Source organism: Primulina huaijiensis, chromosome 13, assembly GCF_012295235.1.
Source record: "Primulina huaijiensis isolate GDHJ02 chromosome 13, ASM1229523v2, whole genome shotgun sequence".
Taxonomy (NCBI): Eukaryota; Viridiplantae; Streptophyta; class Magnoliopsida; order Lamiales; family Gesneriaceae; genus Primulina; species Primulina huaijiensis.
The window spans coordinates 13,330,379-13,357,860 of NC_133318.1; the positions used below are offsets into that span (position 1 = coordinate 13,330,379).

Genomic DNA, 27,482 nt, shown 5'->3' on the forward strand with positions numbered 1-27,482 from the left:
TCCCACGACCCAACAATTCATTTGACAAAAAATTCCTTCTCTCTCTCGGCGATTCGCAAAAAATTGAGGCGAGCTTTATCAAATGTTCGTACGACTCAAGCGAGCAAATAATCATCCTAGAATGAGCCCGTCCTTTGTTGAGATCTCATTGAGTTCTCCGAAGATCTGTCGGCGTTCTCATATCATATCGCCTTGTGTAGCAGGTTCTGCTGTTATCTCTTGGGATTGCCATGAGAAATATATTTTTTCTATCATTCTTTTGCAACTCTGGAGATCCATTATATGAATGATTGTTCGATATTTTACGTTTTTTTTTAATTTATGGGCATTGCTTGATGACCTGTGAAGAAATTTTTGAAAAATAACACCATCTTTTGGGACTGAGTGGCTCTTTGGGCCTTGATGTTTTTCTGCAATTCTGAGGTCAATTGTTGCATTATTTTTTGGTTGAAATCTTACTGACAAAGAAAGATAATTTGTAAATTAGTGCTCATTGATGGATATATGAGCACAAAATCATAAGTTATATTTAATAACTTGGTTGGGCCAATCTTGTCTTTCAAGTATCTTGTTATACAAAATATTTTAATGGAAGAAGTTGGGGTAGGGATGGCAATGTGTATCCGTCTTGATCTTCTTTTTTGGGATCGGAAAATCCTCAAACCTAAAACTGTAGAGATCAACTTTCTATCTTCACACTAACTCCGTTTCATAAATATCATGAGAACAAGATGAAGATGAATTCGTGATATTTTCAAACCAAATTCAGCAAATTGCAAATTTAGATTTAAGAACAATAATCACAACATCCATAATTTTTTTACTACATTTACCTGTAGAGCCCAAAATCAGAACACGTAAAACACATGCATTTATTTAAATCGTAAAAATATTTATTTAAGTTTAAAGGAAATTTTTATTTAGATGCATTATTTATGAAATTTTATTATTTGAGTTCTAGTTTTTCAGGCAAATACACGAGTGCGGACCGAGGATAGGAATTTTTAAGCTATGGAGTATTTTATTCTATGACAATTAGTATTTTTATTTTCCTTTAATTGTTGTGCAACTTTTGTAAATTTAGGAATATTTTATGTATCAGTTTTCAAGCCTCGAGTAGTCTAAAATTTTATTTGGACTTCACCATATAATGATTAATTAGTTTAAACCTAATCAATATATTTAAATTATCCCTAAACTACCCTAAATCAATCCCACTTGCCTCCAATTTCAAGACTTTGGCCAAGTCTTCTCCGGAAGAAAATCCACATGCCCATAAATTCTCTTCCATTTCCCCTCATTTATTTCCCTTCTCTCCTCAAGGGTTCTTGAGCTCCATTTCCATCTATTCTACCATTTGAGAATAGCAAGAAGCTCCAAATTTCTTCCTCGTGTCCGGATAGTTGAGATTTGCGAGATTTCCTACGTTTCAAGACCAAAGGCATGTATATTCTTTCGTTTTATGCATCGATCTCGTCATAGTAGATATTTTGATGTATGTTATGCGTGAAAATTTGATTGTTATGAGAAAAGTTTGAGCGATTATGCTTTGAATCGATTTCTGAAACATTTTGGATCTCAAAACATGAGTTTGCTGTCATTTTAAAAACTGCGACTTTTTGGTCTATATTCTGGAAGAACTTTCAACATATAAAACGTAGAACTTTTTGAGACTTTCGATTTGACGGTAAATTCAAAATATTTGGATAAGAAATGAGTGCGTTATGATTGTTTTGTGGGACTGCTCAAACCGCAACTTTTATGAAAATGTGTTCTTGAAGTTTTATTGTTGCAGGCTTCGTTGAGGATCGACGGGTGTTTGCTGCTACGTTTAAGCATGTTGAGTATGATGTTGAGATGGTTTTTTGGAGTGTCGGTTCACATCGATATGCACTTGTTTGCATTAGAAGTCGTAGGATGCGTTTTGGTGTCAAATGACGTGTTCACGGATTGGGTTGCGTTGCTTGTGATGCATAGTTGTTTTGGGGTATTTGTTTGAGTTTGAATAAGTGCCTTAGCATCTTAGGATGGGTCTTGAGGTAGAATTAAGTCACAAATGTAGGGAATTCCGTTTGTTCACGATTCCAGCACCTACACGGACCCGAAGCCGGACCTGTACACGGAGTCCGTGTCATTTTTTCTTCAAAATGCGAATTTCCAGCATGTACCCGGACCCCTACACGGGGTCCGTGTACCTCCCTTTTAAAAAAAATATTTTTTTTTTAAATTTTTAGTATAAAATATAGGATGTGTTTTATGGTTATGAATATAAATATAGGATTTATTTTGTGGCTCTGAATATAAAACATAGGATTATGTTTTGGGGTTCAATATCATGGTTTAGTAAGATTATTAAACGAGGTCAAGTCTCGAGTGATCTAGAATGTCATAAGCTATTTATTTATTTCGGTGGCGAGCAAGAATATCTACGTCTAAGCTATGAAAGATAAGTGTTTGAACTCATGTTAATATGTGCAGCAGTGGCCCAAAGTGAGATCTAACGAATCCCTCAACGCCAAGTAAATATGTTCGACGTGCAAAAAGAAAATACTTTTAAGTTTTTGAGGTATGCTAAATGTCTTGTGACCAAATTATGAACGGGTTTGGAAGAGGTGAACGTGGCCGAGGACCTCTCCACCCCAGTAAAGTATGACCGGTTTTAGATCAGGATTGGAAAATGGTAAAGCTTGACCAGGGACCAATCCACCCGTTAAAGCATGAACGGGGATCTCATGTATGTGGTAGTGGACTTTTCCTGCCAGCCCAGTACTGTGGTTTAGTCTGATCAGGCACATTTATGTATGGGTCACTTGCTTTGACACATATCTCTACGCAAAATGATGTTATGTATGCTCAAGTATGTATGATGCAATCACGTTTAAGAAAAATTTTATGATGATGGCACGTCTACGTTTATGCTATTACGTTCAAGTTCATGTATGTTTATGCTATTACGTTCAAGTTTCAAGTATGTACGCTCTATTCTAAAGATGCATGTGGTTTTATTACGTATTACTTGTTATTACCAATTTATACATGTTGAGTCTTTAGACTCACTAGACTTGATCGATGCAGGTGAGGATGACGTTGAGGAGACGAGGGGTGGGGACCAATGAGCCGGTTTGGACTGAGCAGAGGCTAAACCCGAGCACCGCCCATGTTTTTAAGACATTATGCAATGTTTCAAATATTCTGATTTCATGTTATTGTGTACGATATTTAAATAAGTGTTTTTAAGTGTTTTTAGAAAACGTTATTTGTGATATTTTCGTTGCAAATATTTTAAATGATCAGTTTATTTTTATCGCAATTTGAAGGTTTCTATTTAATTAAGAAAATTTTTATTTTTCCGCAAATTTTAAAGTAGTTAAAATTACGGTACGTGACATTACCAATCACCGATGTCTGTCAATTAGTAAATCGAATATTTAGATATAAGAATACAAACTGCTCGTCATTCATAATGTGGTGCTGTTGAAAATATTTACGGTAATAACAACCTTCTGTTATTATGTGAAATCGAGCTTTTGCAACTCGGAAATTAAAGAACATTAATAAAATATTTAAGATATGAACTACTGATAAGATTTTGCAATCAAATCAAACAATTGTTAAAAGTATTTTCATAAAATAGGACATTGAATCTTAAAGATTCTTATATGTTTAATTATAATATCTTTTTATATGAAAGTTATCACATAACGTTATTAAACTAATGAAATTTTTATTTCTAACCTATTATTCATTATTTATTAAATATACTTGGTATAACTGAAAATAGTATAACCGTAACTTTATTATTACTAATGACTAGTATTTAACCCGTGCGATGCACGGGATGATATTATTAAAAATTCGTGAAAATTGAATACATATTTAAATTGAAAAAAATAATACAATTATAAAAAATAAAATTAAAAATTATTTTTTCGCTAATTTTAAAAAATTTTCTTAAATACAACGGCATGTCGATTAATTTTTTTGGCTAATAATCACTGCCATATATCAAAATTTTAGACTGTGTTAGCATAAGGTAATGACATGATGCTTATCGTGTTTAGTGTATTGATGTCGACCACCAACATTAATACATATTTAATTCTTTAATTTTCGAGAAGCTATATATTATTATTTTTTAACATGTTATAAAAAATTATTTTTAAATCACATTCAATAAAATTAATGAGAAATACTTTTTTAAAAATTCAGTAATTTCGTCTAAATCAACATTCACAAACAATTTTGTGACATGACACGTGTTTGACACGTTTGAATGATAACAATAACTGTTTCATCAATTCTTTATCCAAATGAGTTGTGATTTTATCTACAAAATCTCTTCATAATATACACAACAGCCTATTATTCTGAAAGAAAAATGAAACATGTGATCATAAGTAAATTATGTATAAATCAGAAAAGTTATTTTATTAACATTTACTATGTGTATTCCAAAACAATGTCAATATATTTTATTAGGTGTATTTTAATAAGATATATGCGTACTTTCTTTAGAATTGGTTTAATCATTTTCATTACGGGACATTTTATACTATCATGTATCCGTGAACTTTGTAATATAGAAGAAAATTATTACATTAGTAATACGTAATAATTAAAATTTTGTACAAATAGAATAATAATATTTTTTTACTTTTCGATCATGAAAGACAGATTTCAAACTTAATGTTTCGTTGTTCTCGTTGTTTCCATATGTAGGTAGTTCATAACAACGAACAAATCTAAATTTGAACGAACATTACATCTTGAAAGGATTCAACTCATATATGGTGCTGAAAAGAGGAGTCATTTCAGAATTCAATTTTGGAATAGATAAATTTAGTAAGATAAATAGAATAAATGGCTTCTAATATAATATGCAATATTGCAATATTATTTATAAGTTAAAATTCAAATAAGATATCTCAAGGGACAAAAGTTATACATTAGATGTTTTTGATAGAATTATACCATACATTAACTATTTCAAATTATGGAAATCGCGAATTGCATGCATTGAGTGTCAAAACAATTCTGATTATTGAGGGTAATATACATGTTTATTGAGATTAATTTAATGTCTATTTGAAACTCTTTTGAATCTATCTCTTTTAATTTTCTTGTGCTCTCTTATTCAAGATATACAATATACATATAGTTTTGGAAAAAAAAAATACAATTCATTAATTCTTTCAAATTAAGGTAATTTCAAAATAATATGCAATTGAGATAAAAAAAAATTTATGATTATTAAATAGTAATTTAATGTCCATTGGAAAACCTTGTTGTAGTGATAACTTTTAACACTGAACCATTTTTATTTTTAGAAAAATTAAATAAACTAATTAAATATTGTATTTCTTTTTTAGTAAGTAATTTGGGCAGAAAATTATTTAAAATAGCAACATGATTTTTGAATGATTTAGCTCATTAGGCATTCTGAACATTGCAATCATTTGTATTTTAAATTTATTTATACAGTTTTTAATTAAATTGATTGATATAATTAATGCAAAATTTTTAATATATTTTACGTTTTCAATAGAGTTTAGTTTCAATTTGAGTAAAAAATAAAAAAACATATAATACATAAATTACATTTGAATTAATATAAAAATTAATTAAATTCAAAGCTGAATTGATATAAGCAATGCAAATAATAATTGAAGTGATCATTTATTGCAATATACATATTTCAATATTCATGATATATCTTTCTTTTTTTAGAAATGACATTTTGACGGAAAATTACTATTTTTGGCAAAAACTCTGCTTTTAATTAATACATATTATTAGTTATTGTTATAATACTATTAATCCTTTATATTATTATAACAAATATGGTAATAAATTATATTAATATAATTATGTTGAAAATAAAAGTTGAAATTATTGAAGGTTGAAAATAAAAGTTATAAATATTGAAAATTAGTGTGCGATAATGTATATAATGATGTATTTATTTTTTGATTATTTCAAAAGAAATTCTATACAAAAAAACATGATTGAGTGGAGAAAATTTTATAAAATGAGTAGTTTATAATATTCTGTTAGCTTGAGATTTTTATTTTTTACCATAAATTTTTACTTTTAACACGTTATCAGCACGACACTCGAAGGTTTTCCATATTTTTCCAAACTTCAAAACACAAGAAAAATGTAACAATATTCAAAAGTAATAATATTTATTCTACTATTTATTTATTTTTTTGTGTATATATTTAATATATAATATCATGTTATGTAATGTTCAAAAGTCAACTCACGTAAACTACATGCATGCAAATGATTTAAATTGCTTAATTATTTTATTTAATAGATTTTAAATGCTTGCATGATGCATACTATATGATTAAGGGTCTAATTGTATGATTTTATGAAAACTGTAGATTTTACCCAAATATTCGATAATATGCTGGGGAAAGAGACCGGGGACGATTAAGATAAAATAAATATTTTTCAATAAATATTTTTAAGGCTTATTAAGGTGATTAATAATGATTAAATTTTTCTAAAAATGGTAGAGTTCAAATTAATCTTACGAGATGAACTTGATTTTTATTTGGGAAGCCGGTTTTGGGCGAACGAGGGACTTTTAAAAGATCAAAATTATTATTTTTGATAAATAAATTTTATAAGCTTTTATTTTTCATTTAAAAAGATGTTATTGAGCTTAATTTATCTAATATTAGTAGGTCCAATTGCTCCTAAACTCAAATGCCCAAAACCTAAGACTATTAACATTCAAATTAAAATCTACAAAAAAAAATCCTAGGTCTTTTTGAAGCATAGCAGTCGTCCACTTCACACACCACGCACACACATAATTTTCGAAAATTTGGAGAGGAAGAAACAAGGAGTATTCGTCGTCCGTTCGTCTTTTTTCGAGCCCCACGCCAACTATCGTATATTCGAGCGTTCTAAAACGCAAAGAAACGTTTCTAAACTTTTTTTACGCATCATTCAAATCACGTTATGCATGTTTTGTTTATTTTAGCATGAAAAATAATTGAGTAAAAGTCATTTAATATTTACGAATATTTTCAAAGTTTTGATGCTTTTGTACGTGTATAAGTCTTGTTATGATTCCCAAGGGTGATGCTGCCAATATAAGATGTTAAAAGGCTAGGAAAAGTGTCGTTTAAGGGACAACACAAGTGCTACACTCGAACAAGAAGGGGCCGTGCATGGTGAGGGGTAGAGTCCTAGGGTTTCATGGAATTTTGGCATGTAAGGATTCGGCTAGGGGAAAGAGGGCGTGCAGCTCGACCTGGGCTTGGGCAGGGGTCTTGGTGGACGTGGCTTGATGTTAGGAAGAGTGATAGGATCGGTTAATAGCTGAAAGTGTGTTTAGAAAGAGGGGTTGAAAAAACACTAGAAGATTTTCTCAGCTTCTTCGAATATTGAGTCAGTTTAGTGATAAACTGAAACTCGGGAATCTCATCAGTCAATATCAGTTGGTTAACAAGAAATTGTGCGGAAGTAAATCAACTGAAAGATAGAATATAAAAATGAAATAGGAACACAAGAATTTTATGGATGTTCGGAGATTTCAAACACTCCTACATCACCCCTTCTATCACAAAGATAGGATATTCACTAAAATGATTTGATCGATACAAGGAATTGCAAAGACCCACTTCAGTCTTGGAATTAACAATGTCAAACTGAAACTTTTAGTTTACAACTCAGTTCACAGTTTACAACTGGACTTACAAAAATACTTAGCACAACTGATCTTTGTAAGATCGATTTTTACAAAAGCAAGTATGTGCTAGAAGCTCTAAATATAGCCTGAAAGCTATTTGATAAAACAGTAAGTGTGAGCTTTGATTCTTTGATAGTTTCAGCAGAATGATAGCAGGTAAATCGTAGTGTCTCGTATTTGTTCAGTTGTTCTTCTCTGCTATTTATATGCTTCTCTTCTAACGGTAACAATAAATATATTTGAATCTTTTCTATCCATTGTTTGCCATGTCAACATTCCTCTGACATTCGTACACTGCAACTTTTCTGAAATGCGGCACTCCCACTATAAGTTGCAGTTTGTTCTGTACTGTTGTCGGTTGGATGTCCTTGTTGTTGAGGTGTACAGTTGAGAGATCAGCTGATAAGAAATAGCTGATAGGCTAACAATTGTTTGTAGCAACTGATCAGTTTCCAACCAATCAGTCAGTTGTCTGCGTAGCTTAGTCTCGCTTGTTCTGTTTCCTTAGATTTTCTTCACATTAATCTTCAGTTAAGGCAATCAGTTAGTACGCGTATTTTGATCAGTTACCACCAGTGTTCTTGATCAGTTAGTTCGATTTAATAAACAATCAATTTGTCAAACCACCGAAATTTAGTTTCTAACAATTTTTCCCTTTTAGGTGTTTGACAAAACCTAGAATTATTGAATTGATCAACTGAATAATTGTAGATAAAATAACGTCTTTATTGATAACTCTTCCAATGTACAGATTCGTACAAAGAATGAAAGAATCTTGTAACTATCAAAATCTGCCATATTCTTCAACTGAATAGATGTAGAGACTGTCTTCTAACTGATCTTCTATTTCTTTTCTCTCTTATCGGCTGGTTGCTGATCAGTTGGTTGACTAGATCTGTTCTTGGATACCTGCTGCTGGTCTTCTTCTTTATCTTCCCCATTTTTGTCAAATGCCTCCACCTTCTTGGATAAAGATTTAACCTCTGAGCTGATGTTAGAAATAACATTCATCAGAAAATCTTGCATAATGTCCATTCGCTTGGTGAGAGAATTCTGCAAGAAATCGAAGCGTTTGTTGACCATCTCCCGAGTATTGAAGTGTGCTTCAGCTGATGCTCTGTCTTTTCTGATTTGATCCATATGGAAGAACAAGTTCGTAACATCTGATGTGATCTTTTGAAGATTCTTGAAAGTGTTCTCCTTCATTGTATCAATCTTAATTGTATGCGTCAGCTGAGTTGATTTGATGCCCGAAATAGAAGTCATCACATTGACAAAGTTGTTCTGAATAGCTTGAATCTCTTCAAACATAGATTCAGTTTCTATATGAATACCAGGAGACATGGCTCCAGAGGTTTCTGGTGCCTCTTCCCGATTTTGTTGATCAAAAATTACCAAAGTCCTGTCAGTTGTTTCAACTTCTGTTATTTCCGGAACATCTTCTGTTATTACTTCTTGAATAGGAGGAGAAGAAGTAGTTGGATCATCAGCAATCTTTGAAGCTTATTCAGTTTGAGGATCAGCTGAGATAGAAGATGGCTCGTTAACAAGCTCATCAGCTGATACACTGCCTGGCCTTTCAGTTGATTGACTAGCTTGAACTGTTTCTTCAGGTTGATCCAGAACAGTCTCTGTGACTGGTTGTTCAGTCAAGCTTGGCTCTTCAACAGGCACTTCCTGTTCAGTCGCTACCTATTCAGTCATAGAGATTAACTGAACTGGTTCTTCAGTTTCTGTAAAAACTGCATGTTCAGTCGTGGCAGACGGCTAAACTGGCTCTTCAGTTGGAATCAAAATTGCCTCTTCGGCTGGTTGTTCTGAGTTCTTTGGCTCTTCAGTTGTGACTGTAGATAAAATATTTAGCTGAATATCAGTGGCAACTGATTGGATAACCTCGTCGATGTTGGCCAAAGATAAGTCAGCGTCGGTGTACAACTGAGCTTCAGTATAGGAAGATAGAGGAGCAGAAGAAGATGGTTGCACATCTTTGGTTGAAGGAGTAGTTGCTTGTTCTGATGGTTCAACAACTGGTTCCTGAGTTGTCTTATGGGTTTGTACTGAAGGTTCAACTTCTTCTTCAGATGAATGATCATGTGAACCCGTTGGAATGATCAGTTCTTGGTCCATTTCCCATTGTTTGATCGCCATCTACAAAGTGATAAGATCTGAGTCCAGCTGATCATACACTGCCTTGTCATTAAAAGCAGTTGAACTGGTAGGATCATAGTTTTGCCGCAGCTGAACAATCATCTGGCTTAGCTTCTTGGCAAGTATTTGATCAAATAAGTATTTCTTCTTTTGTAAGGCTTGCCGTTCGAAGAAGCTTTGACCAACTTTAGAACAATATTCTCCAGTTTGATAAATTTCTTCAGAACTGACTTCTTCTCTAACTGCTTGGCAAATACATCATTTCTGAAACGGACCCATTCGTCATAAGCTTTCAGCTTATTTTCAGAAAATTCATTGATCTCGGTCCATATAAGATCAATGTGAGTTTGGATCACATTAGTGGGTTGGGGCTCTTCAGTCAACTTGCCCTTTCCCTAGGTGTCAGTTAGGGCGTGAGAGATGTTCATCCTTGAAGAAGTTGCATCGATATTTTCTCTGATCACTACCCCCTTTGGTCCGGCAAAAGAAAAAGAAGTAGGGCCAGTGATAGAGATAAATTGAGCTTGAACTCCAGCAGATTTCTTCTTTTGTTGAGGAGCAGCTGAAGTAGGTAACTGAACCTCAGTTGCAGTTTTGGTTGTAACCGTCCTTAGCGGTATAGCCTTGATCGGCTGTTCAGCAGTAGGTTGCATCAGTCTCTCAGTTGGAACGTTGGCCAGTTCAGCTACTGGTCTTATTTTTGGTGTCCTCGGCTGCTTGGGAATCTTCAAGGAAGTAGTCTTCTCAGATTCTGTTTCGCTGACAATCAATCTCCTTTTGATTGTCTTCTTATGCGAAGGCTTCTTGGCTTTCTGAGCCTCCTGCGTCCCGATCTCTTTCTTGATCTTCAAAAATTTCTCAGGGTTTATGTCTGGCTTTGTCTTTGGTGGTAGGACATTTTTGGCATTGAAGATTTTGAACATGGATGATCTTTTATATTCATCAGCCACCATCCCCTTAGTCTTCAGCAGATAGCTGAGTTGGATAGCAAATCCCTTGGATTGCTTGGATGACTGTAACATATTTTTCAAAATACTGAAGATGATGTATCTCTAGTTCAGAGGTTTGTCGGCCATGATGGCAGTCATGGCTTGAAACTTTTCCAGTGTGAGGGGCTTGAAACTTTTCCAGTGTGAGGGCAGCAAATGACCCTGCCTTGGCCAATAAGCCCTCATCTACTATATCTGCCAGCAGCTGAACTTCTGGCTTTAGTTTTTTTTAGGATCGGAGACCTTAATCTTCCGTCCTTCGGCTGAGAGAAGAGTCTGAATCTCCTCTATATCGTAAGCTTTGACTTCTGAAATATTTTCTGGCCCTTCAGTAGGCAGCTGAAATAAGTTGCTGAAGGAGTCTTCATCTATAATCAACAACTGGTTGTTCACAGAAGTCGTGATGTTTCCATCAACAGAAATAAATCCGTTGGCGTAAAGATCTTGAAGCTCTTCCGGATAATTTTCTTGGGAAGACAATCCCAAGAACATCTTCAGTCCGGCTGATTCCAGTTTCTTGAATATGCTGTTTACAGCTTCATCTGATACTGTCATAACAGAGGCAAAGTCGATTGCCATTGCGTTCAAAACATGAGCGGGGATCTGGTTCGCTATTTCTGAATATTTGATTTCTGCGAAGAAAGGTTTTCAGTTTTGATTTGCTTTGTAAATTTGAAGTAAGCGTAAAGAAAAACTGAAATGAAGCGGGGTATAGTATATATATGTGTGACGTTTCAAATTTTGGACACGTGTCAATCCATGAAAATTTGAATAAAAACATGCGGTTGTGTAATAAAAACGTGTGTGGAACATGTGGGTCCACGTTTTAGAATATAATTCATTGAAAGATAGCATTTAATGCGCACACAAACAGTCACATAACTTATTATGAAATATTTAACGATTAATCAGTTAATTTATAGGAGAAGATCAGTTGGGTCAGAGACTAAGTGATCAGTTGTAAGCTGAATCAGTTCAGTTGAAGACCAACTGACTATTGTCTTCTCAATTAACTAATTATATTCGATATTTTCTCTCAATAAATGCATATAAATAAAAGAAAGGGTAAGAAAAACTCAGTCTGGATAAGTCAAAAGCTTTCAGTTGACTTGAGTCTCTTCGTCTTCTTTTATTATTCCGATAACAGCCTAACTATAAATAAGAGTAAAGACATTAGATAACAACAAATCAGCAAACATGTCTAGTTCAAGCAGCTCCAACATCCTGGTTTCTTCATCAATACTTCGTCAAATAGAGACTTTGAAAGAAAGCATCAAAGAGAAAGTCTGGTTAGGTGTCATGTCTTCTTGGATTAAGGTGCATGAACTCCAGAGAATACGGCGTCATGGAGAGGTCCCTACAGCCAAAAAAGAGCTATTGCTAGGTAGTACTTTCGGCGATTTGAAGTCACCCATGCTTCACAACTAGAAACTGATCAAGTTCTGATGCACGTGATGCTGTGGAAAGAGTGGCACATGCTCGAGAAGATCTCCTCTTCAGAAGCTTTTAGAAGACTGAATTGCCATGATTTGTATAAATGGATGTCCCTCTTGCAAGATGTCGTAGAGATGGAAATGAATCGTGTAATATGGTTTCGATTTTATCCAAGATAAATGAAGTTATGATTCATTGTTGTCTCTTTTATTTTCTGCAAGATTAACAGACATCAGTTGACAAATAGTACACTAACTGAATGAGTAATAACTGACAAAAGATTAGCTGAATAAAAGTGAATATCAACTGACATAGCAGCAATAAACTGATAAACTGACTAGTAACTTATATAACAACAACAAAGTGATAAAATTAAGATAAGTCAACTAAACCAAGTATATTTCAAAAATGAGAAAACTTAGTCTCTGGTAATGGTTTGGTGAAGATGTCAGCAGCTTATAGTTCAGTTGGAACGTATTCCGGTCTGATTGCTTTCTTCAGAGCATGATCTCTGTTGAAGTGATGCCTGAAATCAATGTGCTTGATCCGAGAGTGAAGGACTGGATTATATGTGATCGCAATTGTGCTAGTATTATCACAAAATATGGGAGATTCTTTTGCATCGATTCTGTAACGTACCAGACTTTTTACTACTTAAAATTTGCGGAAAAATTAAAAATTTTCTTAAATACAAATAACTTTCAAAGTGTGATCACAATCAAACTGCCCATCCAAAATTATTTGCTATACAAGAGCTCACAAATAAAGTTTACTAAAGAAAATACTTGTTTAAACATCGTAAGCCAAAACGTGAAATCAGAGTATTAAATTTTGATACTTAAAAACTTAAAAACATAAAACATGGGCGGTCCTCGGGCCTAGCCTCCTGCTCAGTCCAAGCATGCTCCTTGGTCCCTACCCCTCGTCTCCTCAAAGTCATCCTCACCTGCATCGATCAAATCTAGTTAGTCTAAAGACTCAACACGTATAAACTGAAAGTATCAAATAACACGTAATAAAATCACATGCATCTTCAAAATAGAGCGTACATAGTAGAAACATGAACTTGAACTTGATAACATGAACGTACTTGGAACTTGAGCGTAATATATTAACATAGACGTGCCATAGTCATGAAAATTTTCTTAAACGTACTTGCATCATACATACTTGAGCATACATAACATAATTTTTGCATAGAGGCATGTTTCAAAGCTAGTGACCCATACATAAATACACCTGATCAGACTAAACCACAGTACTGGGCTGACAGGGAAGATCCACTGCCACATACATGAGATGCCCGTGCATAATTTAACGGGTAGATTGGTCTCTGGTCATACTTTACCGCTTTCCAATCCTGATCTAAACCCGTTCATAATTTAACGGCGTGGATTGGTCCCTGGTCATACTTTACCGCTTTCCAATCTCATACATAATTTGGTCACAAGACATTTAGCATACCTAAAAAACTTGAAATATTTTCTTTTGCACGTCGAACATACATACTTGACGTTGAGGGATTCGTTGGATCTCGCTTGGGGCCACTGCTGCACATAATAACATAAATTCAAACACTTATCTTTCATAGCTTAGACGTAGGTATTCTTGCTCACCACCGCATTAAATAAATAGCTTATGACATTCTAGATCACTCGGGACTTGATCTCGTTTAATCATCGTACTAAACCATGACATAAAACCCCAAAACAAATCCTATATTTTATATTAATAACTCCAAAACAAATCCTATATTTTATATTCATAACCACAAAACACTTCATATACTTTATATTCATATTTTAAAAAAAATAAAAAAATTATTTTTTTTATTTTTATTATTTTTTTTAAAAGGGGTACACGGACACCGTGTAAGGGTCCGGGTAGGGGTCCGGGTACATGGTGAAAATTCGCATTTTGAAGGAAAAATGACACGGACCCCGTGTACGGGTCTGGATAGGGGTCCAGGTAGGCTTTGAAATTTCGTATTTTGAAGGACAACAGGGACGGACCATGAACCGACGCCTCGAGACCCATCCTAGAGTGCTAGAACATTGATTCAAACTCAAACAAAGGCCCCAAAACAATGACGTCCAACTTACAAAGCAATACAACTCATGAACACGAAATTTGACACCAAATCAATTCCTACGATTTCTAACTCAATCAAGTGCCTAACGACACGAAATGAAACACCAACTAACATCTCAACATCATTCTCGATATACTTAAACGCAGCAATGATCACCCATTGATGCCCAACGAAGTCTGCAACAATAAAATTTCAAGAACATATTTTAAGAAAATTTCAGTTTGAGCAGTCCCACAAAAACAATCATAACTCACTGGTTTCTTATCTAAAAATTATGAATTTTACATCAAATCGAAGGTATCAAAGAGTAGTACGTTTTATATGTTGAAAGTTTTTCCAGAAACTCGACCAAAAAATCGCAGTTTTTAAAATGACAGCAAAACATTTTCTTGAGATCTAAAAAAATTTCAGAAATCGATTCAAAACATAATCGCTCAAACTTTCACGCATAACATACATCAATATATCTACTATGACGAGATCGATGCATAAAACGAAAGAATATACATGTTTTTTGACGTTTAAAACTCACGATACAGCGATACCGAAGTGAAGACGGAGCGAGGGTTGATCCAGGACGATCGTGGAACAATTTTCTTGTAACGAAATCAGCGAAACCTTGCTGAAAAATCAGAGGAAGGGGGCGGCTGCACTAGACACTAAGAACCCTAGGTTTCTAATAAAAATGAATGGAACAAATACAATTGAAATGTGTGCTGCTTAATTGGTGTGCGTGAGTTGGTGTGTGTAAAAGTGTGATGTGTGTGTGAGTGTTAAATTAGATGGTAATTAGGGTGTTAATTAAGTAATTAAAATTTCTAAAAAAAACAATTACTTACCTCTAGCTTAAAAATAAAAATACACAAGTGTCACCTCTTTAAAAGTTTAAAACTCATAAAATCACTTAATAATTAAATTAGGCTTTTGAAATACTAAAACTCAATAAATCATTTAAAATGCCTCAATCCTAATTAAAAATAAAATACCGCATTTTAAAATTGCCAAAATCGTCGTTGGTCTCTATTCCTCGATCTCGCATCGAATAATCGCCTGAAACTGGTCGTTCAGTTCAACTGGTCAGCAGCTGGTTCAGTTCAGTTAAGTTGGTCAGCTGCTGATTCGGTTCAGTTCAGCTGGTTCAATTGGTTTGGTTCAGTTGGTCAGCTGCTGGTCTGGTTCAGTTGGTAAACAGCTAGTTCCGTTCAGCTGGTCAACTGCTAATTTAGTTCAGTTGGTCAGCAGCTGGTTCGGTTCAGTTGGTCAGCTGCTGGTTCTGTTCAGTTTCAGCTGGTGTGCTGAAATCGGCCTAGCTGATTTCAATTTGTGCAAAACCAGTAGCTTAATCATTATTTATCAGCATCTTGTGATTTGATTCAGACTTTGACTTTTGAAAATGATTTGTAGATTATTGTATTATCTTTTCAACGCCTACTGAATCGCATCATTCCAATAAACGAGCTGAGAGATATGACCAAAATATCGCAACCGCTCATACCTAACTGATTGTTGTTTTCGTGCAATCAGTTCGGTATTTCAGTGATCCGTTAGACCTTGATAACATCCGAATTTACCCAACTGACATGAAATACGACTTGTGCCAAATTACGTTTTCTGATCAGTCATGTTAGCGGATTGTCATTTGAATCATTCAGATGAGAGATATAATCAGAATACCAAAGCGTGCCAGAAATTCAGTTTGTGCAGAATTCAGTTTCAGCTTGTTGTTTTATTAACTTCACACTTGAGTAAATATGTTAGAAATACAATAACAAGTTTTGTTAACATCAAAATCAAGATTGCAAATATGAAATGTTCCAACAGTATCCATTGCCAAGGATCGAGGATTTGTTTGATCAGCTTCAGGGAGCATCAGTGTTCTCGAAGATAGACCTCCGATCCGGATACCATCAACTGAAGGTGAGAGAGTCCGACGTTCATAAGACAGCTTCCCGGATGGGCACTATGAGTTTATGGTGATGCTTTTGGTTTGAAGAACGCGCCAGCAATCTTCATGGATCTCATGAATCGTGTGTTTCAGCCATAATTGGATCAGTTCGTTATAGTTTTCATTGACGATATCCTGATCTATTCGAGGAGCAGAGAGGAGCATAGCCAGCATCTGAGGGCCGTACTACAGACTTTACAGGACAGACAGCTCTATGCCAAATTCAGTAAGTGCGAGTTTTGAATTGACAGGATGGCATTCTTGGGCCATATTGTATCTCAGGATGGTATTGAGGTCGACCCCGGTAAGGTCGAAACAGTCAGATATTGGCCAGTGCCTAAGAGCGTGACAGAGATCCATAGATTCTTGGGATTGGCTGTGTACTACAGGAAATTCATTTAGGGCTTCTCTTCTATCGCGGTGCCTATGACCACCTTGACGAAGAAGAATGCCAAGTTCATCTAGGGATCTGAGTGCCAGGAGAGCTTTGACAGACTGAAGCAAGCATTGACCACTGCACCCGTTTTAGCTTTGCCATCAGGGAAGGGAGAGTTTGTGGTTTACACAGATGCATCGAAGCTCGGTTTGGGTGCGCTACTGATGCAGCAGGACAAAGTTATAGCATACGTGTCCAGACAGCTGAAGGTCAATGAAAAGAATTATCCGAATCATGACCTCGAGCTAGCAGCAGTGGTATTTGTCCTGAAGATTTGGAGAAACTATTTGTATGGGGAAAAAAGCAGGATTTTCAATGATCACAAGAGCCTGAATTACTTCTTCACACAGAAAGAGCTGAACACGAGAAAGAAAAGATGGCTAAAGCTGGTGAAAGATTATGACTATGACATTAGCTACCATCCGGGTAAGGCTAATGTGGTTGCAGACGCTCTGAGCAGGAAGCACGCAGTGATTGCTCATTTGTCGGTTCAGAGACCGGTACAGGCAAAGATTCAGAGATTTGAGATTGCAGTTTATGCCAGGGGCGATGCCCCAAATCTTGCTACTCTGGCAATACAACCGAAATTGAAGGACAGAATTCGGGCAGGGCAGACTTCTGAAGAGCAGTTGCAGAAGTGGAGACAGAGAGGCGACACTAAGGGCCAGAGACTGTATGCAGTTGTGGACGACATTGTCAGATATAGAGACCGTCTATGGGTTCCTGAAGGTGATTTCTTGAGAGCAGATATCTTGAGCGAGGCCCACAGCAACCCGTACTCCATCCATCCATGGAGTACGAAGATGTATAAGGATTTGCAGACTCTTTATTGGTGGCCGGGCATGAAGCGGGATATTCTACGATTCGTTTCCGAGTGTACTTGTCAGCAGGTCAAGGAAGAGCATCAGAGACTTCTAGGGAAGCTGAGACCACTCCCTATTCCTGAGTGGAAATGGGAGAACATCACCATGGATTTTGTGACAGGGCTTCCCAGGACTACTGGAAGATTTAATGCCATCTGGTTAATTGTTGATCGGCTCACTAAATCAGCTCATTTCTACCAATGAGGAAGACTTTCACCATGACTCAGTACGCAGAGTTGCACATCAGAGAGATAGTCAGACTGCACCGGATTCCAATGTCCATTGTATCATACTGGGATCCGAGGTTCACGTCTGCGTTCTGGAAGAGTTTCCATCAGGCGTTGGGTACTAAGCTGCTATTCAGTACTGCCTTCCATCCTCAGACAAATGGACAGTCAGATAGGGTGATTCAGATTCTAGAGGACCTACTCCGAGCTTGCATTATCAACTTCCAGGGCAGCTGGGAGCCGAAGTTACCTCTTGTAGAGTTCTCATACAACAGCAGTTATTAGACATCGATTGGTATGGCTCCATACGAGGCACTATACTAGAGGAAGTGTGGGTCGCCAGTGTATTGGGATGATTTAGGAGGGAGAGCAGAGCTGGGTCTAGATATTGTCAGGCAGACAGCAGAGTTAGTGTGCAGGATTCGAGACAGGATGAGGACCGCTCAGAGCCGTCAGAAAAGTTATGCAGATCAGAGACGCAGGAATCTCGAGTTTGCAGTAGGGGATCATGTGTTTGTGAAGGTCGCACCGATGAAGGGGGTGATGAGGTTCGGGAAGATGGGCAAGCTTAGCCCTAGATTCATTGAGCCATTCGAGATCGTAGAAAGAGTCGGGACACTTGCTTACAGAGTTGCATTACCACCGAGTCTGGCGGAGTTTATAATGTGTTCCACGACTCTATGCTGCGGAAGTACATGTCGAATCCTTCGCATGTGCTGAACTATGAGCCACTTCAGCTGACATCGCACCTGTCGAATACCCACTTAGATTTTAGAAAGACAGGATAAGAGGCTCCGAAACAAGGTGATCAATATGGTCAAAGTCAAGTGACTAAATCATTCCGAGGAGGAGGCTACTTGAGATGAGGATCGCTACCCAGAGTTATTCGATACGTTCTAAATTTTGAGGACGAAATTTTATTTAAGGGGAGAGAGTTGTAAGGTCCAGGAAATTAAATTTACGTAACCTGAATGTATGCAATCTAAGGTTTTATTGAAAAGTTGTGTTTATTTATTTTTATTCATTTAATGCATAATTATTGCATGATAGGATTCATTTCACGATTATTTTAAAAGTTCATGCATTTCACGCTCGATTGAGGAACGAAGACTAGGGAATTATCTGGAAAATTATTTTTATTACATATTTAATTTTTATTAATTAATACGAGGTGTTTTAACTGTATTTTTCAAGAAATTGGTTTTGTTGGGTATTTTTATCCGCCGGAGCATATTTTTAATCGATACACAAATTTTATCGAACGGAGGACATTTTGAGGGTTCGGGCAATATTTTCAAAAACGTACCAAAACAAAATATTTTTTGAGAGTGTGTTTGGACTTGACGGGCTTATTTTTGGGCTTAATGGGCTCAAAATTCTTTTAATCCTTTTTAAATCAAAGTTAGGGCCCATTAACATTTTATTTATCTATTTAACTACTGCCCTAAACAATCCTTAACCCTAACCATAACCCTAACCCTACTGATATCAGCCGTCCCTCCCACTCTCCAGCAGCCTCATTCATGTGAGAAACCTTCAGCAGCTTCAAGCCTTCGAATTTCTTCAAGCAAGCCTCCTTCCCCGCTCTTTCGGTGCCTCCCCGACGCGCAATTCTCCTAGTTTTCATTCATAAAACATCAAGGCACGCATGTAATTTTGTTTAATATTCATTCACGCCGTATCATTGCTGTTATATATGTATATGCGTGAAGATTTTTTTCGGCCATCATGGGAAAACGTTTCTACGCAAGTTTTGTCATGATTTTCGAAATTGCGTGGTGTGCCTTCATGTTTTTCTTGGTTTTTTTCCAGCAATTTTCAGGGGGCTGGTCGAGTGGTTAAGTGGTAGGGTTTTGATGGATTAGGGGCTGTTAGGGTGTGTTTTAGGCATGGTTTAATTTTGGGAAAATTCGGTTAATTTTCGGGTCGATTCTGATTAAAACTGGGACCCCGGTCTAAGTTTTAAAAAGAATCGGCTAAGTTTAAGTTTTGAAACGGGCTCGAGTTTACGTCTAAGAAATAATTTAAAATATGTTTTGGGATGTTTAAAGGAGTTTGGTAAGCTTCGTGTCGAAATTTAGAAGTCCAGGGGTAAATTGGTCATTTTGGGTTTTGATAAGTGCAAGATTTGCCTTAATTTATATAAGAATCCATTTTGAATTATGTTAGTGTCGAACGGAATTATGCGTTTTTTTTGTTCGTTTTTGTTGTCATTGCAGGAAAGGAGAAAATAGTGCACACGAAGCCAAGTAGATGCCAGAAAACAGAGTACCATGAAATGCATAACCATTGGGCAGAATGAAGCGCGCGGCCGCGCCACATCGTGCGCAGGTGCGTGCGCAAGAATACAGGCGAACAACCAGAAGCTCGTGCCCAACCGTGCGATATCACGTGCAACCGCGCACGCACAAAAGAAGGCAAACGAGCAGAACCTGGCACGCGACCGCACCAGATCACGTGCAACCGCACGGAAGGGCGTCCAGAAAGCTTATAAATTGCGCAAATCCTATGTTAAAAAGAGAGAGTCGTGCTTGCAGAAAGAAAGACATGAGGGACAGCCGTTTTTGAGAGAAAACACATGATAGAACAAGAACAAATACGGAGACGAAGATCTGGAGCGGAAGAATCGATTACGAAGACGAAGAACGACGAATCTGGGGACAGAGACGCCACTTCTGATTTGTTATCCGATTCCTTCATCTTTATTTTCTATTGTTTCGATGGCTAAATATTCAAACATGTTTTGCTTTTATTTAGAATTCGTCATGAACTAATTTTTCAGTCTAGAGAATGATGTAGCTTTGTGGACACGATGATTTGATGTGGTTTATTTGATTGAATTCCGTTTTTGTTTAATTGTGTTCTCTGTGTTTATTTTACTGCAATTTACTGGCCATAAATTGTGTGTTGTCTGACTAATTCTACAACTCGGGAGAGGGACTAGGATTATAGATCATTAGAGACACATCGTTGAATGTTTATATCGTTCGGAAGACGTATAAATTTAGCGATGCTTAGACAAGAACATCGTTTGCATTTATCATTTAAATTTAGATTCTTATTAGGAATGTTTGAATCGAAGTTTGAATGATACAGTTTATTCGTCATTTGGGAAATGAGGAATAAAATAATTAAGTGTTCTTGGCCAATAAATAACTGGAATTCATTAATATAAATTTAACTTAGAATAATTATCGTGAAAACTTAGTAAAATCATTTCTCTAGATATTTCTCTAATTTTTATTTTTCAATTCGGTGATTAGATTAATTTTTGTTTTCAATTAATTCGTTTAAACAAACCAATCATTCTACTGAATTTTCTTGATAAAGTCGGGACTATTCTAATTACAAGAATTGATATATTTTTTTAGTTTACACTCCTCGTGGGAACGATATTTTACTCACGTATATGAAAAACTTGACAACCGTGCGCTTGCGAGTGGTAAATATCGCAACTAGTTTTTACATCCGTTGTCGGGGAGTGTCAAAATTTAAATTTATATCAGTATTGTTATCAATTAGTCTATATTTTAATTTATATCTTTTTATTTTATTTTATTTTATATTGATAGAGTGCATGCTAAGATCGTAAAACCCTGACCTGCTTATTTTTTATCTGGAGATCGAAAGAACTGCGAGAAGATAAAGAAAAGCAAGAAGAGAAGAGATCCAAGCAATGGCTGAACACAGAGAGAATGACAGACATAACCTGCCGGAGGCTATACCTATCAGATATCACTTCCGACCAGTGATCAAAACTCATTATTCTGGCATTGCTCGAGGGACCATCAACGCCAATAATTTCGAGCTGAAGCCTGCATTGATAAATATGGTTCAACAGAACCTATTTGCAGGAATTGCAACTGCTGATCCTCACGTTCATTTGAGGACTTTCTTGGAGATAACGGATACGGTAAAAATTAATAATGTTCCTGATGATATTATTAGATTGCATTTGTTTCCGTTTTCTCTCAGGGACCAAGCACGAGGATGGCTCCAATCGCTTCCCTTGGGAAGTATCATGACATGGCAGGAGCTGGCGACGAAATTTCTGGAAAATACTTTCCCCCTTGCTGAAGAACCATCTCTTCCTGAAGAAGCTCAGTATATCAACAACAGAAATTTTGGTGGATTTAGAGGATATCGAGGTAACCCTCCCCCTAATAATTATCATCCTGGTTTAAGAAATCGCGAAAATTTTTCATATACGAATAATAAAAATGTGTTGAATCCTCCACCGGGGTTCAATACATCAAAGGGGGAAGGAAAGCTTTCATTTGAGGATTTAGTGGGAACGTTTGTTGCTGAATCTGGAAAAAAGATGGCAAGGACTGAGTCTCGTCTTGACAATATGGAGACTCACATAGGAAATATGAGTGTGACGATGAAATCTTTGGAGACGCAAAATGGACAGGTGGCCAATTCTTTGAGAGATCAGAACAGGGGTCAATTTCCTAATAACACAGAAGTTAATCCAAAAGAGCAGTGCAAGGCAGTCACTTTGAGGAGTGGAAAAGAATTGGAGGTGCAAAAGTCCAAGGGGAAAATGGACAAGATAAAGACTGTTGGAGAGGGTGAGTTTGAGGATAGAAAAGAAAATAAAACTGAGGAGTCCAAGGCCGAAGTTGAAGTTGAACAACCTCTAGTATTTAAGTTGACCCTTCCATACCCTCAGAGGTTCAAAAAGAAGAATTTGGATGATCAGTTTGCAAAATTCTTAGTTATTTTTAAGAAGATACACATCAACATACCATTTGCTGATGCATTCGAGCAAATGCCGAATTATGCAAAATTTATTAAAGATGTGATGTCTAAGAAGAGGAAGCTGCAGGAGTTTGAGACTGTGAAGCTGACTGAAGAGTGTAGCGCCATTCTGCAAAAGAAGCTACCACAAAAATTAAAAGATCCAGAGAGTTTTACTATTCCTTGCTTTATTGGTGGTTCTAAATGTAGTAGAACTTTTATGTGATTTAGGACCAAGTATTAATTTGATGCCATTTTCTATTTACAGAGAATTGGAGCTTGGAGAGGTTAAACCAACCACTATCACTTTACAGCTTGCAGACAGAAGTCTCACGTATCCACGTGGGTTCGTCGAGGATGTACTGGTTAAAGTAGATAAATTTATTTTCCTGTTGATTTTGTGATTTTATATATGGAAGAAGATCATGATGCTCCATTAATCTTTAGGAGACCTTTCCTGGCAACTGGAAGGACATTGATAGATGTGCATAAGGGTGAACTCACCTTGAGAGTTGGTGGAGAAGCAGTCATTTTTAATATCTATCAAACCATGAAGGGATCAAATGAGGTAAGTACTTGTAAAAGCATTGATGTTATAGACTCATGTATGTCTCTTGATTGTACAGGAACTAGGGATCCTTTGGAGAGCTGTTTGATAGGTGCTACAGGAACTGTTGATGAAGATGATCGGGAAGTGAAAGAGCAACTTGTGGCTCTTGATGGATCACAGAAAGAAAGAAAAACGGATGCACCGCTTGGGAATTGGAGGTACATGAGCAAACAAAGGTAATTCCTCCTTCCCCTGATTTGAAGGAACTACCAAGCCACCTTTTCTATGCATTTTTAGGTGAAAAGTCGACATATCCGGTAATCATCTCTTCCTCTCTTACTTGTAATGAAAAAGATAAATTATTGAGAGTATTGAGGAAATTTAAAACTGCTTTAGGATGGTCGATTTATGATATTAGGGGAATTAGTCCCACTATATGCATGCATAAAATTTTGATGGAGGAGTTGTATACTCCTTATGTGGATCATCAGAGGATGTTGAATCCAGCGATGAAGGAAGTTGTAAAAAATGAGGTGTTGAAATTGTTAAATGTTTGTGTAATTTATGCTATTTCTGACAGTAGTTGGGTGTCTCCTGTGCAAGTTGTACCCCAAAAAAAGTGGAATAACTGTGGTTAGAAATGAAAATGATGAACTGATATCTACTCGTACTGTAACTGGCTGGTGAGTATGTATTGATTATAGAAAGTTAAACAATGCCACACGTAAAGATAATTTTCCACTACTTTTTATCGATCAAATGCTTGATAGAATTGATGGTTATTGTCATTACTGCTTTTTAGATGGTTATTCAGGTTATAACCAAATTACTATAGCGCCAGAAGATCAGGAGAAGACTACTTTCACGTGTCTTTATGGGACGTTTGCTTTTAGGAGAATGTCTTTTGGGCTATGCAATGCGCCTGTTAATTTTCAAAGGTGCATGATGGATATATTCGCAGACATGGTGGAGGAAATCATGGAAGTTTTCATGAACGACTTCTCGGTATTTGGCTCTTCATTTGATCATTGTTTACATAACTTATCCCTTGTTTTGCAGAGATGTCAAGAAAAGAACCTAGTTCTTAATTGGGAAACATGCCATTTTATGGTCCAAGAGGGCATTGTTCTCGGACATAAAGTGTCTTCTCGAGAATTAGAGGTAGACAGAGCCAAGGTGGTTGCCATCGACAAACTTCCCCCACCAAAGAACATCAAAGGAATAAGGAGCTTTCTAGGACATGCGGGGTTTCATCGTAAATTTATTAAAGATTTTTCTAAGATCAGTAAACCCCTATGTAATTTGCTTGAAAAAGAGTCCACTTTTATATTTGATGATGATTGTTTGCAGGCATTTGAGAAGATCAAGAAGGCATTGGTGACTGCACCGATTATGAGTACCGGACTGAAAGGAGCCCTTTGAGCTGATGTGTGATGGAAGTGATAATGCAGTGGGCGCTGTCTTAGGACAAAGAAGGTAAAAGATGTTTAGGGCAATTTACTACGCAAGCTGCACAATGGATGCCACACAGCAAAATTACACTGCAACTGAGAAGGAGATGCTTCCAGTAGTGTTTGCCTTCGACAAAAATTGGCCCTATTTGATCGGCAGAAAGGTGGGTTTTTTACTGACCATGCAGCTATTCGCTACCTATTCGCCAAGAAGGATGCAAAACCACGCTTGATAAGGTGGATTTTGCTACTACAAGAATTTGACTTCGAGGTCAAAGATAAGAAAGGAAGTGAGAATTAAGTGGCTGACCACTTGTCGAGACTTGAGCTTGAGGAGAAGAAAAAAGAGGGTGCTATACAAGAAACATTTTCGGATGAGCAACTCTTCGAGGTAAACTCTGTACTTCCTTGGTTTCCTGATATTGCAAATTTTTGTCTTGTGGTACCCTTCCTCCAGATTTGAGCCATCATCAGAAAAAGAAGTTTTTCCATGATGTCAAGTTCTTCTTGTGGGATGATCCATTTGTGTATAAGAGATGTGCTGACCAAGTTATTAGAAGATGCGTGGACGGTGTCGAAGCAAAGGAAATTCTGGAGCAATGTTATTCTTCACCATATGGTGGACACTTTGGAGCATCACGAACAGCGGCTAAGGTATTGCAATATGGTTTTTATTGGCCTAATTTGTTTAAAGATAGCTATGAAATCATGTGATAGATTCCAGAGGTTAGGAAACATCTCTAGGCGTCATGAATTACCACTGACAAATATTTTGGAAGTGGAACTTTTTGATGTCTGGGGCATAGATTTCATGGAACCCTTTCCCCATTCTTTTGGTAATTCTTACATTTTTCTAGCCGTGGATTATGTCTCAAAATGGGTGCAAGCAATTACCACCAATACTAATGATGCTCGTGTTGTAGCTAAATTCGTGCATAAGAAAATCTTCACCAGGTTTGGAACACCAAGGGCCATCATAAGTGACGAAGGTACGCATTTTTGCAATAAAATTTTGAACTCACTTTTGGCTAAATACAGTGTGAAGCAAAAAGTGACACTAGCGTATCACCCTCAATCGAATGGACAAGCTGAAATATCCAACAGGCAAATTAAACAAATATTGGAGAAGACAGTCCACATTAACCGGAAGGGTTTGGCACTCAAGTTGGATGATGCACTATGGGCATACCGAACTGCATTCAAAACACCTATTGGGATGTCTCCCTATAGGCTAGTATTTGGGAAAGCATGCCACTTGTCGCTAGAATTAGAGCACCGAGCATTCTGGGCAGTTAAAAAGTTGAACTTTGACTTGAAAGCTTCTGGCGATGTTAGAAAACTGCAGTTAAATGAAATGGAGGAATTCTGTAATGATGCATATGAGAATGCCAAGATCTACAAAGAGCAGACCAAGAAATGTCATGACAGAATCATTGTACGAAGGGAGCTCAAACCAGGACAAAAGTACTGTTATTCAATTCTCGTCTGAAGTTGTTTCCTGGTAAACTGAAATCGCGTTGGTCAGGTCCATTTGTTGTGGAAACAGTGTATCCTCATGGGGCTATCGAGCTAAGGTGCAGTGATGGAAGAACCTTCAAGGTGAATGGACAACAGGTTAAGCCTTACTATGGGACCGAAGTAAGGAATATCGATATCATTAGTTTGAGCGAACCAAACTGAGCAAACTGGTGACAGTCGGGCTGACGACGTTAAACAAAGCGCTTGTTGGGAGGCAACCCAACCAGTATCTTTTATTGTTTTCGTTTTCTTTATCTGTTTTTATTTTATTTTTATTTTATTTTATTTATTTTTTATGTTATTGAACTCTGCATGTGACGATTAGACATTGATATGTGTTATATTATACAATAAAAGTTGAACCGGGCGTCGAACGGAGCTTATTATTAAAAAAGAGGCAGACTTAAGCGCGCCACTGCGCGACTTCATGCACAGCAGCGCGCACAGGTTCATGGGCACCGACAGAGAGGCGCGTGCAGTCGCGCCACATCACGCGCATAGGCGCGCTCCCCAATAAGCAATGAAGAGCAGTAGCGCGCGCGGCCGCGCCACATCCCGGGCGACCGCGCACACCGAGCACCAGCCTCCTTTTTTTTTTAAAACCCGACTCTGCTATCTCACAAATCCATTCCTTACAGACCCTACAATCCTCCCTTAAAAATTTCTCTCCCTCACACGCCTCCATCTCCTCCCCTCAACAAACACTCGTCTCCTCCATCCAACCAACCCACCACAGCCACTACACCACCTACAGCCGCCACCGCCGACATACCGCCGCCAAGTGTCATCTGCAAGTATTTTTTTACACTCGAGGTTACCAATTATTCTATTTTTTGTTATTTGAGTTAACTTCTAGCAATCAAGCAATTGTGGGTGCCAGTATTGTTCTATAATTGTTGTTGAAAGTGTGTATATTATTGAAAAATCATGCCGCTTAGAAAGAGATCGAAAGACGTGGCTTCCTCTTCTCGTTCCTATGACCCCAATAAATTTTGGAACGAAGAAGTCTTCAGAGTTTACGAGAGCACTTTGTCTAGGTCTATTATAAAAAAAAGGGCTAGATCTGACAAACCCTGACTGTGAGGTAATAAAGGAAGTTTAGCAAAAGGGGTGGTTGGATATAGCCCAGTCACCGCCAGACGCAGTTATATCTATAGTCTGCGAGTTTTATACCAATTTCAGAATCAAACATGAGGACTATAGAGTTTCGGTGCGAGGGAAACTGGTCTTTTTTGACTCGGCAACCATTAATTCTATCTATAATCTACAAAGCTTTGACAACGACGAGTATACAAAATTTATTACTGGCACTGTTGATTATGGTGCTATTATCAGAGAATTGTGCATCGAGGGTGCAGAGTGGCGTTTGAATCAAAGC

The 27,482-nt window shown here is 36.9% G+C and overlaps 1 protein-coding gene and 1 non-coding gene across 2 annotated transcripts; both read left to right on the plus strand.

Moving 5' to 3' along the window:
* The first annotated feature begins 336 nt into the window (after positions 1-336).
* Positions 337-427, plus strand: LOC140956419 (small nucleolar RNA SNORD96 family). Its single transcript, XR_012171458.1, has one exon. It is a non-coding gene; the product is annotated as a small nucleolar RNA SNORD96 family (small nucleolar RNA).
* A 21,091-nt stretch (positions 428-21,518) lies between these two features.
* Positions 21,519-22,811, plus strand: LOC140991233 (uncharacterized). Its single transcript, XM_073461172.1, has one exon. It carries the CDS (start codon positions 21,519-21,521, stop codon positions 22,809-22,811), a length of 1,293 nt encoding a protein of 430 aa, XP_073317273.1.
* Positions 22,812-27,482: the final 4,671 nt, after the last annotated feature.

What these genes read in the sequence shown, in the direction of transcription:
- LOC140991233 (XM_073461172.1), top strand. Translation starts at nt 21,519, where the DNA reads ATGGCTGAACACAGAGAGAATGACAGACATAACCTGCCGGAGGCTATA.